The sequence below is a fragment of the Spea bombifrons genome, chromosome 7, assembly GCF_027358695.1.
Source record: "Spea bombifrons isolate aSpeBom1 chromosome 7, aSpeBom1.2.pri, whole genome shotgun sequence".
Lineage (NCBI taxonomy): Eukaryota > Metazoa > Chordata > Amphibia > Anura > Pelobatidae > Spea > Spea bombifrons.
The window spans coordinates 11,485,178-11,498,858 of record NC_071093.1 but is presented as its reverse complement, the minus strand read 5'-3'; the positions used below and the strand labels follow the sequence as shown (position 1 = coordinate 11,498,858).

The window sequence follows — 13,681 nt, the reverse complement described above, 5'->3', positions numbered from 1 at the left end:
GTCTACCGCTTTGTGACTGAGCTGCTGTTACTTCTAGATGCTTCCACTTCACAGTAATAGCAGTTACAGTGGACCGGGGCAGATCCAGCAGGGCATTTCAGGAACGGACTTATAGCAAATGTGGCATCTGATGTGGCATCCGATGACGATTAAAGTTCCTCAGTACGACCCGTTCTACTGCCAATGTTTGTCTATGGATAAGGCTGCCTATGTGCTTGATTTCATACGCCTTTTAGCAATAGGTGGAAACACCTAAATTCAATAATTAGGAGGGGTGACCTCATATTTTTTGTTATTTAGTTCAGAAATCAGTATAAAGAAAGTATTAAGGATCTTTTAATAAATGTATTTTAAACATTTTTGACTTGCATGAGGTGTTACGTTCCTGAATCTAGCCCAGCCATTAGTTTTATGATATTGATAAAAGGTGTTAGCTTTGATCTCATTGGAGGGTGACTTAGTCCCGCCTACAACACTTTTTCTTGATTCCGGGTGATTTAAATACATTTAAGAATCTGAATTTAATGTCATTTAGTTAAATGGATTAAATGAACATCATTTTTGATCAAGCAAAAAGTGTATATTAGATTTTAGCTGGGTTTATTGAACCCCTTCCTTTGATGAGAGTGCCGATTGCATCACAGCAGTTATCTCACTTTGCTGGTTTAGTATCTGCCAGGAGTACCTTCCCCATTAACCCCGCATCCAACTCGCTGGGGCATTTTTTTTTCTTTCTTCTGTGCTGTTCGAATCCGACCAGTTTGATGGTTCTTCACACTCTTTATGTATTACCTCCCCATAGCAGTGAAAATATTTGGACAATCTCTCTTTTTGATGCCAAAGTGCTATGACATCATAAAAATGTTAGCCCTGTGTTCCATTCACACTCATTTTTTGATATGTTAAGGACAGATTCAAATGAACACACACAAGAGTTTACATTTAAAAAAAAAAAAAAAAAAGTTTATTTAAGTTATAACAGAAAACAGCATATTGACAACGGAGAATAAGAAAACTTTAGGGCAAACAGCCCTAATGGGAAAAATCCTTGTAGACCCCACCACTAACCTACAGCCTGATCCTAAACTTCCTGCCTAGCGATCCAGAGGAAGGTGAAAAAACTTGGGGGCAAAAGGTTGTCTCTGTTCCAAGTAAAACATTTCTTCCTGACCCCTTGAATAGGCGATCGGCTCGTTTCACACTAAAGAACAGAATAAAATGGTAACCAAAAAATGTCCCCGGATCGAAGAGGGAACGCAGATCCTCACAAACATTCATCAAGAGCTGATAATGAGCTGTGCTGCCCGAGAGCGAGACGGACGGATCCCCCAAACACTAACTGCAGTCGCTGGTTGTCTAAATAACTCGGGACTCTTTTGCCCTAACTGAGCTCACACACTGCCGGCTCCTGCTTTTACAGCTCCAGCCTATTATGACACGGCCAAGCTTTATGAGGTAATGTGGGTGTGGCTCCAGTCTATCATGATACACTGAGCTTTATGAACAAAAGTGGGCGTGGCTTTAACAAAAATAGTATGCATGTGCTGTTCTTTTAACCCATTGTTGCCCAGTTAATAACCAACATGGTGGGTTCAGCTCTTTATAGCTCTGTAAAGCTCTAGGGCTCCCTACACAAACAGATTAAATTGTGTTTTATAATTAAATATTTAACAGATTCTGGGCCCAGCTTCTTCCTTTATTTCTATATTACAAAAGCAGAGCAACAACATTTAGATTAAACCAGAGAAATCTTTTAGATGTATATTTACTGTTTAGTTTACTGGCATATTACATACTGTGTGTGAGAGTACATGTGCTGCTTTGTGTATCTAGTGCTGGTGCATAAATTGCCCAGGGCCCCCCCAACTTCAACAAGTAACATGTCCCACAGTGCCACATTTGCCCCAAGCAGCTTATCAGTGCCCCCAAACAGCCTGCCTGTGACATGGTTTGCTCCAGCTTGTCAGCGCCCCCAGTTTATCTTTGCCACAAATAGCTTGTTTGTGCCATCATGCCTAAAGAGGAAGGCCCCTTTGCAGTTGCGGCTGCTGCGTCTCCTGTAGTTATGCCGCCCAATGCTGCTCAGCTGATTGACTCCAGAAGCCATACTCCTCTTCCATTACAGAATACCATATAGCACCACAAGAATCCCAAATACAATATGTAAAGTAATGCTGCTAAAACAATGCCATTTGAATAATAGATGTAACAACAAAAGTGGAGCATAAAAAGTACCTTAATTTTAAATTAACCATGATAATAATAATTTTTAAAACTTTGAAAAAGAAGCATTTTGTGGGCAAGGGGTTTTATAATTCTTCTGTACAAAAATGACTGAGCATTTTGGAGAAAGGTGATGCCTCCATATTAAGCAAACATGTGCCATAAAAAGCAAACAGATTATTGTTGATTATATGATAAATATGGAAACATGTTTGCAATGCACTCTTTACCCATGACCTGGGTGTTTGCATTTAAACTCTCCGGCTTTACTTCGCATTATGAAGGCCAAGCTCCCATGAGCTCCTTCTGCATAAAAGGATGAGCTGGTCTTGGGTAATGCATAGTTAAATCAATTAGATGAGTTTTAAGAAATCATACATTAACTATGCATTGTGCAGGGCCGGCTCAGTCATTCTTGGAAGAGAAGCTGGCTGAGGTTGGCCTTTCCTAATGGACAATCAGGGAATGGAAATGTTGAACTCTCCTGCAAACTCCCAGGTCGATGAACACAATTCAAAATGTTATCTTTACACCTAGCTTCAGACGGTTACCATTGTCTGGTATAGCAGTAAATATATGCAGATGCCACACAAAACAGGCATAAAACATAATGTAAGATACTGGTGACTGGTTAATGAAATGGACCAACATATCACAGCACATACAATAGCGAGGGCCGGAACACCTCTCAGCTGTGTTTACATTGCGCTGTTGATGAAGATTTCCTACTCCCACTTATCTAATGTCACAAAGATGAGTTTACACCCAAAAGGCAACAGAAGTTTTTCTTTTTCTATTCTTAGTGGCGGTCTGGCTACAGAATACCAAAAGTGAGGGTAGAGATACAACTTGTTTTGGAATCAGGCCAAATCCACTTTGGCTACTTACTGACAAAGTGTCATGGCTCATGCAAGGTACAGATGCCCCAAAAAGACACAGGTACTTGACTTGTTTTTCAGCAGGTGAATCATCCAGACTTGCATTCATTACACATTATTTTTTAATGTCTCATCTAAAAGTTATACCTAGGGGAGTTACGCAAAGGTGTAGGAACCTCCAACATCTTTAATGTTCCTTTCAACTTTGAATTCTCCTCTCTTTGGGATTATTGTCCATTGTTTTTTTTATTGATTTATATAACACCAAAAATATTCCACAACATTGTACAATCAATAAACCAGACGCAATGCATCACATAACATAGACCAGACGCAATGGATCACATAACAATCACATAACAGAAACAAAAGTTGAGGAGGGCCCTGTTCATAGGAGCTTACTATCTAGTAGGGTTCGGTCAGGCTACCTGGAAACTGCTGCTGTTTTTCCTCTACCATTGAATGAAGAAACTGCTTTTTAAGAACTATGCATATCTTAAATCGTTCCTATTAATGCTTCTTAAATTCCACATGTGAAATTACTTTCCGCATCCAGCTATAGGGTTTCTTTAAGGATGAATGCTGTACGATATCCCAGTGTTTGGACAGGTGCAGCAGGAGTTCTGTGGGAATGTCTTTTAGAGTTGTACTGGATGCAGACAGTAGGGTGTATTCTCTCTGGGAGTTTAACATTTTAACGCTGTGATAGCGCTATGAAATATAAAGGTTCGAGACAGTTGTCCACTACAAAAACTACTAAATCAGTGAGATGACTTTCAAGAAGTCTCCCCATCTTAACTCTACACCCCTTCCCAACATTTTAGATGTCCAATCCAGGACATCTGTGTTGGGGTGTATGGGTAGAGGCAGGGAGGGGGTATGGATAGACTCAGAACGGGCACAGCCAGACCTGCGAGGGGGATGATCGGGGCCACTATACCTGAAGAGCCACCAGAAACTGTCCCCCCCGAACTGAGACACTTGGGAGGTATTTAACTTTGAATTATAAAAGGAAAAGATGTCCCTTCCTGCAGAAGGCGTTTGCTAGGTATGAACGTTAATGTGTTTAAACCAGTTATACAAAATAAACAAAATATACATTCATGCTAAGTCCCTATATGTGCACAGAAAAGCAAGGGCGAGGATGTTTTTATTTACAAATAAACTAAAACACTAAAATAATTCTGCAACATAAAGGATAGCGTTTTATATCAGTGGCAGATGTGGCAGTTGTTACAAAGTTGTTAATCTACCAGAAAAAAAGAATGTGGACTATGAATTGAACTGAACACAAGATCTAGAATCATAAGCGGAAAGAACGATCTCACACACCATAATTCAACAAAATACCAGGTATTGATCACATCGCTGGAGCAATAATAAGTTTCCAGTTTCATGACATTCCCTCATCAGGACGATAACACTTTCTCCAGGTGAGTCTGTGATGACGGCTTTTGGCTTAATTTCAGTATTTACAGTTCATATGAGAAAAATGCCAAAAAGGCAAGAATTTGTTTCATTTCTGTATGAGAAAAATTACCCATAGCAACCAAAACGTAGTATTTAGACCTGCAACAAATAAATATTTCCACATGCCTATGCTTTGTTTTACGCTGACGTTATTTTAATCCATTGAAAAATGAATTGTAATTTAGGATTTGCCTTGAAAAAAATGTATAGTTCTGACATAAAAAATATGTATTTTCCTAGAAAACTATTCAGCTGTTTTATAAAAATACAGTTAGTTATGGTTATTTAACAAAAATGTATGTTGCCAACAAATACAGAATCTTATAAAAAAAAATAGAAAACTAGAGCAATTTGGGTGCAAAACACCACAAGTAACCAAAGTACTTAATTTGCCCCAATGACCCTACTTAGGGTATTCACTAAATTATGGGCTTTGGGTAGGATGAACATTTCAACCCCCCAATCTCATTATTCATCATGAAGGACAACCCTGTGACCTCCTACAAGAGAAACCGAGTTGCCCTGCGTAGTCTATAGTTAATGTCGGTCAACCCGATCCATCGCGGGATATGTCCTATAATGAAGTGGCCACAAAAGGCATTAGCTTGACTTACATTTGAATAGGTAGATTGTAAGCTCATTTGAGCCGGGCCCTCCTCACCTGTTGTTTCTGTATGTCATCTTGTTATGCTATTTACTACTTTTTATGTCCTGTCTACCATTTGTACAGCGCTGCAGAATCTGAAGGCTCTATATAAAATAATAATACATTTAATTTGTAGGACTTATCTAAAGTGACATAAGATTCCTGGTATGTGGCTGCAAAAAAAGGTCTTTGTAAATATTAATGGAAAAAAAATGGAATGCGAATAGTTCCATAATTAAGTTCTCCATGACAGGTGCCAACATGATGCATGTATTTGTATCACTGTCTAGAGGATTTATATGGTAATCAGGAATAATGAAGATTCCAACACCACAATTCATACATTTGTCAGAAAATCAAACGTGGCCCTAATTTTAGCATTTTTAATGGGAAATTTGTGTCCCATCACAAAAAAAAAATGAGCAAAAGGAAAATCAAGATGGGGAAAAGGGAAGACCGTAGTATAACGTCATAATTTTATACCCTACTTTCTGATCAAGCAACAGACAACAGACCTTAGGTTGGTAGATGGATAAACACATGGAGGTCTCAGCTCCCTCAATTCACTATTCATTATACTGTAAATGGCCAACACTGAGCTAGCCCTGTATAATGCATAACATAATGGGAGAGGAGACTTGTCACATGAAGAAATGTCATGTTATACAGGGCCAGCCACGTTCTTCCTGCAGCCGAAGCTCATTGGGTTGGACCTCCATCACGTATCGGAGCTGAAACACAACGCTCCAGACAAGTCTCCCTTTAGTGAATAAACCACATAGATACCAGCTGCCTTCAATGTGATTTTCTGATGTAATTTCCTCCCAATGCCAGTTAGCTTATCAGAAAAATCATCTGCAGTGAACCTACAGTCACACAGCATATAAATACGTTAACTTTAATTAGATACATTTCCCATTATGGCCTTCATCTTATGATGAGTTAAATTATTTCATTCAATTATTTCATTAATTAAATCAAATGCACACAAAAGGGTCTATACGATTCACTAAGTCTCACAAGTTAACAGCTAAACATAAAAACATTTTCCTATTAACTCAGTCATCTAAATGTTATAAATAACGTAATTTTGCCAACTGACATGGTCACAATTCACCACAACACTAATTATTGTGCCCACTATATTCTTTTATATATATATATATATTCTATATTTTTTGCTTACACGCCTTTATTATTGATATTTTTTTTGGCTTTGTTAAGTGTTTTAGCAAACACGTATTTAATTGAAAAATGTAACAATGAATTTAAAGCTGTTTCATGTATTCCTTTGACTTGTGTATTTTAACACTAGTTAGTAACTTGAATTAATAAAAGAAATCAATCTTATTGAATATAAATTATTACAGGAGATTAGTTCAGCCGAATATACGCACGGTATATACTGCCAGCCGGCTCCAGGGGTGGATCGAGCAAGAGTTGCAGTTAGTAGCTTAAATGAACTAAACTTAAAAAAAATCTACCTTATTGAATTACAATCTAAAATGATCTAATTGTGATAAATCTATTTTTAATATAACTCAAATTTTCTTCAAAGTCAAAATGTGTTAATTAAATGAGACATTTTTGATTTACAAACAGAATATAAATCACTCTGATTCCCCTGCAAAGGAGCCGAACTTTTATCTCATGTTCTCTTTTTTTAATGATGGATTGAAATAAAAGCTCATTTCTGGCGCTGCATACTCTCAGGTACTGTGAAAAGCGTAGTCATTGGGATTTATAGTAACTGTCAACTGTAATGTATCGTGGATGACATTAAAATGACTTAATTTGTTTGTGTGATTTATTGTTTAAAATCAAATAACAGAAAATGTTATATTTGACTTGCCTTACATTGTCCTAAATCAACATAAAAACACGTATTTATCAACAAAACTGCCCTACACTTTCAAGTGACATTCGCATTTTTTATCTGTTTTTTTAAAGGTGTTAATATGGTTCATGTTATTAAACAAATACATTCGCATATACCTAAATTACTAGGGTCTTGAAATGTACGTTACGTTCAAGTTTTATACTTTAATGTAACTAACCAAGTCCGGGTTTAAAAGGAACAGGAAACCAATTTCCATGGCAGTTCACTGGTTAACATTCTGAAATAAATTTGGAAAGGCTTCCATGTTTTGACTGAATATAGCAAATGTCAAATTGCATGAGCACTTTTCTTAGAAAGCTCAGGGGAAGCTATTGTCTTTTGCACCATTTACTTCCTGCTATGCATTACTATAATAACTACTGCTCAAAAAATGCTCAAGACACTAAGTGCAAGGGAAAATTGCTTCCCCGAGCTAGATGAAGAACAACACTCAGCTTTAAATTAAATGGACATTTTGATATATATTTTTTGTCACTAATGTAATTTTATTTTTGTTTCATTCAGGGGTTACTTGTATTTTTGCTAACCTGTCTAACGTTATTATTGATCAATATAGCCTACATAAGATTGTGTTATACCAAGCTAAAACTATATATATATATATATATATATCGATAGATAGATAGATAGATAGATAGATAGATAGATAGATAGATAGATAGATAGATAGATATGAACTAGGTATCACTCCTGATAGATACGTCAAGCTATACATAAACATACAGAAGGGAAAGAAAAAGTTAATATTAGTTAAATTAATATATCATAGTTAATAAAGTTAAGTGCTTAAATACATTACTCCAGACAAAATCAAGCAATGTAAATTATATATACCCTGCTATGTGCAAGATCATATATTTTTATGTAATATGCACTATACACAACACTATGGTCTTCTGCTTGAATCCAAATTTCATGAACATTTTCATAAGATTATGATTTTGCATTGAAAAGTGGCATCGAAATTAACCTGTTATTAATGAATAATAACAAAGACCAATGAACTAGTGGGAAGGCAAACTTTTGTCCTTTGCTTTGGTGTTTCCAAATGTACAATTCATTGGGATAAATGGTATTCATTAGAAAGATGCTCCAATTAGATGACACAAGAAAAACATTTAGGTTCTTAAGACAATGACATTAAAGAAATGCATTGTGTTTGTACCCATTCTATACAAATTGAAGGGAGGGCTAGTTTGGATACCTTTTTTTTGGAGGTGCTATTTTTTCTACAATTGCTTTTTCTACAATTGGTTTATATATATATATATTAATGATTGCTTTGTTATACCCTTTGATTGTATGCATTGTAAGAAGCGCTTCGTAAATTGTTGGCACTTTATAAATAAAATAATAATAATAATATATTATTATATTAATTTAATACTATTGTCATCCTAGAGATAACAAAATAAATATAAAAAAATAATAAAAACAAAATAATAAAAATAACATCACAGCACACACACACATATATTGTATATATATATATTTATGTATATAATGCCATTAGTTACTGTTCAGCTGGGTGTTGGCGTCATGTGTGGGTCCCTCTTTTTCGTACACACATACACCCACAAAAAAAGGGAACAAAGGTCAGCACCCAGCCGCCACTTGAATGCAAGATTTTTCTTTTTATTCCTCTTGATGTATAGCAGGCTCTGTGTTATTAGTCTTAATGATAGAAAATTGTAGTGTTGATACAAATTTTTTTTTCAAAGTAGTAGGCGGGAGTTCCATTTGTTAGTAAGTTTTTTTCTGTGACTAAAAGCCACGGACAGTACATTTATGTAGCGGTAAAAAGGCCTACAAGCTCTTTCCATAGCAGAGCTAATTATTCCTACTGTGACCTTACTGATCTGCAGTGTTCCGAGTACATCTCATCTGCACGCCCGTTCCTCTGTGTGGATGGTGTCAGGGAATATGAAAAACCCTATAATGAAACCATTTTCCTGAAGGAGAAAGGCTACAGGATTTGCACTTGCTACAAAGAGGCTCAATTATATGAGTAATTGTGATAATTTTCTACATTCATATCCTTCAATGGGGGGGGGGGAGAGGCAACAAAAAAAAAAAGGAAGAAAAAAAAAAAATATATATATATTTTTAAAAAAGCCACACAAAGGAAAATCGCTTTAACAAGAAAAAAGGAGGGAAAGAGAAAACAGAAAAAAAAGAAAAAAGATGAGAGGAAACAAAAAAGTTTAGAGAGGAGATAGAGGGAAAAAATACAGATCTCAGAGCAGAAATAGGGGGAAAAAAAGAAAAAAAAAAGCGACAGATATGTTGAAAAGCTCATGTGCAGCTGGGTTGTACAATTAAATTGAATTTTTTTTTCTGTAGTTGATGAATGTGACTACCGCAAATGTGTCTGTGTAGTTAGCTATCATTTGTTGTTTCGTGACAGGAAAAGGATAATTACCTCTCAGAAAGAATCAAAGGCTGACATGCCCTTTAGACACAGCTATGAATGCAGCGCGCCTTCCAATGCCTGAATAAGAATTTCGTACTCTCTGGCCTTTTCCACACAAGAATAAATTTTGTTAAAATGCAAGAGCACCACCAGCAAATTTGTTTGAACCCTAGGTGCTCGAAAATACGAGGCGCACCTATCGACTCATCCCTTTTGCAAAAATAAAACTGCATTTTGAATTCCATTCTATTATAGTCGTGGATAGTAAGATAGTGAGATATGCATTAAATTTCTTTTCCCAGTAGGGGTCTGATTCAACATTTCCTATAAAAGAAGAGAAAAGACACTATCCTTTTTTTCTCCGATGCTAGTTAGCCTATAATTTAAAACTGTCAAAAACACAATTTTGTGCAAGGTCTACAATAAAAGCTTCCCAGATATAACCCAAAGAGGTTTTGCAAAAGTTTGATTCGCATTCAGTTACAACATTTCTATAGCAATAAATACATATAAATGATGCATTTAATGCTGCCCATCCCACCACTCGCATCCATTGTCGGAAATGCATATTGCCGGCTGCTGCGGTATCGAAATGGTTAAAATACATAAAGGGAATGGGAAAAAAAGGGCTAAACCTCTGAGAAAAGGCTAGGCTTCACATAGCACCAAAATAACCCCCCCTCAGAAATACATATTTGTATTTATTCTCTGGAGATATGTTTAGAGGGGATTTTATCAATTTTCTTTGTAATCAGAGCGTATAGAGAAATACGAAATACACAACATATACACACGGTGTGAAACACAGCAAATCAGGCCCATTCGGCCCATCTGGCCTGCCCATTGTTGCTGTAAAGACCCAGTCCTTAATCGGTCCATCTTAGATCCAGGAGCCACATACCTATCCCACAACTGTTTTAGCCTCTACCACTTCTGCTGGAAAGCTGTTCCACTTATCTACAACCTCCTCGGTAAAGTAAAAATGTGTGTGTGTGTAAATAATACAGATCTCCACACGATTATATATTACGCCCAAGAAATATAGCTATAAAGAAGAAAACTCTGGTTTCACAAAGCACTTGCGTTTTATGTTGTCCTCCTTCTTTAGCTGGTTTATTTAGCGATGCACAACGGTTACAATGCAGCTGTCAGACTGTTATGGTGGATGCGTGATTGTATATTATGGTTTCGTACCCGTGTGAAATTGTTTTCGGAGTGCCTTAGCACGTAAGTGATAGTTGTTTCATTCCCACCTCTCTCTCTCTTGATCCAGGTATCTTTGCTGACCCAAATGTAATTTACTTTTTAAAACCCTTTTTCGTACCCAGAGCACTGCAATCCAGCCCTCCGGTTCACGTACTGATATCAGTCAAATGATGGCTCTGTACCATGAAACATGTCATCAGCTTTCCACCAAACCACCAATAACCTTTGTCCTCCCTGCCAGCCGCTCCTTCGCTTGTCGCTGCAACCGCTTACCTGATTGTGTTTCCAATTGCAGAGACAGGAGCCCCCGGTCGGCACTTTGCTATCGCTTCATCCCTGCATCGTCTCGCTATCTCCACCAACTTTCTACCGGCTGCATCCACGTTCCCCACCAGGAAGGTTTCAGAGGTATCCCCGTGGAAGCCTCCGCTGTACACCTGGCGAGAACAGATTGCGTAAAGAGAATGATTCCCAACAAACTTTAAAAAAAATATTAAAAAAGGTAGTAGAGGTAAAACAAGAACTGTGCATACAGACTATTAAACATTATTACACATAAAGCCGCAGGATTATAGGATAATATTTTTTTATTAAAATTACAGTACCAGAATATTTTAAACATTTTTTTATCAAATAATTTCACTCAAGAAAAGATAGGCATCCATTTAAAAATAAAATGGTTTTGTTAAAGCGATTAAGAGGGAATGTATTTTTATTAGAGGTGCTATATTATATCGCTGCTAAAGGTGGGGTTAGATATCTAAGAATTTAGGAAAAGCCTTGATATTCCATTTAATATGGATCTCTTACGGGCATCTTGGAACCTCTTAACACACGGAAAAAGACAAATCTATATTAGATTAGGTGCTTTTCTAATCGGGTGCCCCTGTAATTAACTCTAAAGTCACCGATGTACGACCAATGGAGAGTTGCAGATTGGCATAAAACGCTTCTTACTATTTTTGTTATGTTTACTTTTATTTATACTTTTTCAATAAACTAAAGGCTGACAAAAAGGGTTTTTATTTGTTATGGTGACGATAACGGATTGTGAATCCAATTGCAACGGGAGCATCCTGAATAGTTGTATTCACTATTTTACTTGTGAACTACACAAAATACATATCAATCATGCCGAGTCTGAGTGAGGATCAGAAATGTTTCCATCTGTTATGTGCTTGTATCAACCTAACAAACGACATGACCAGCAACATTAATCTGGAAGAGAACTGCAAACGTCATTGGCCACTGCAAGCACAACCTATATAAATTATACATGTGCCTGCAACTTCCCAACTAACATCTATACATAACCTCTCCTCCAACTAACACGGCTATTCTCTGTTGGGACATTTTACTTTACACTCAAAGTCCGCATCATTACTATGAATATAATTATTGTTGTTTTTTCCTGTTATGTAGACTGACACGTCCCACTCACTGGAACAAAGTTAAGTCAGAATGATTGTATCTAATGAAACATTTACATACATGTCGTTCTGGCACACAGGGGAGTATCGATGGAGACTTTGGAGCTGACCCAATGTTTAGCTCCAGACCCAACTTGCTAGCCCTGTATGCCAAAAGTCAGATGAAGTGAGCTTTATATGGAAAAGGACCAAGTTTCTATAAAATAGATACTTGAGGGTCCAAAGTTATGACGCTTTTGGAGGTTGTTGTGGAGCATGGACATACGTAGAGAGCGCACAGCACTATATACATAACATTTTACTAAGAAAAGCTAGTCAATCAATGCCAACATGCCAACATATAGTCCTGAGGACAATAAAATACCGGTAATTAAAAAAGTGAGTAAAGTAGAAGTATCTAATGATGTGAATGGACAGGTAAAGTCTTTCAGAAGAACTGGTTTTGAGTGAAAATAGTCTCTACAGATCTTTTTCTCCAAATGGTTTGAGTTGTCCTAAGTTTTGAAGAGAGACTTAGAGGACTTTAAGAGTAGACGTAATATGTTCCACCAGTTAACATGTGATATGACATACTAATATACTAACATAAGAAAAGCTGTCCGGGTAATCGCTGTCTGGCTTGAGGCATCAAGGAGGTTTCTAATATCATAGTGGAATGTTATATGAAAAGCCTTCATATTTCAGAAGCATTTAGATTATGTAATGGACAAAATATTGTTTGCGATTGGATATATGCTCTAAAGATGAGGAAGGACGATCAATGATGACTCAAAGTCAACAACTTGGGCTACAGTCCAAAGCCAACATAGGGTGCAAAGTGTGTTTTTCCCTGCAGGAACTTGTATAAAATATCCACACTTTCCATAATTTCTTAGAAAACCAGATGTGAGTAAAGAAATCTACGTTAACAATAGAGCTGCACAAGGACACGATACTAAAAAGTGCATGATCAGTAGAATCACTTCTGGTGAAAAATGCTGGGAGAATGGCTACATTTTGTGATACTTCCAAAGTAAGAGAAAATTGTCTTTTCTGATATTTTTTTTTCAGAGAGATATACAGCACACGCCTATTTTGGATGAGTGCGGTGGTGTAATTTAAGAATGTCATGCTTAGTTCATGGTGGGAACAATATGGGCTCTGTCTGTGATATGTTTTCCTTTAGGAAACATTGGGACATGAATATAGTTACAACAGACAGACAGCCAAGGGTACCACAGTTGAAAAGCAGAAAAATCTACGAGAGTGACCGTCACAGCAGTTAACTCTGTAAGACGTTCGTCCAAATAAAACTAAGAAACAAATTACACGGGGGGTTAGGACTCACCATGGGGCAATTTAGGCATTTGTTAAACCAGTGACAGTTAAACCAGGATTTGTCCTGGGACTCCAAGCCTGCTTTCTGTGGTCAGGTAGTGTACATTAGTAGTTATTTTGGCCTTTTTAGAACTTTAAAAGTTTTTGTTTCAAGGCTCAATTAATAATTAAAGATTCACAATCCTACAGAACAAAATG

The 13,681-nt window shown here is 36.9% G+C and overlaps 1 protein-coding gene across 2 annotated transcripts in view; it reads right to left on the bottom strand.

Annotated features, from left to right (window-relative positions):
• Positions 1–13,681, bottom strand: part of METAP1D (methionyl aminopeptidase type 1D, mitochondrial) — a 56,063-nt gene that overhangs the window by 9,696 nt on the left and 32,686 nt on the right. For both annotated transcript variants that reach the window (XM_053470501.1, XM_053470502.1), the window contains one exon: positions 11,010–11,173. In XM_053470501.1, coding sequence (XP_053326476.1) covers positions 11,010–11,173 — 164 coding nt within the window. The remainder of the gene's footprint in view (positions 1–11,009; positions 11,174–13,681) is intronic.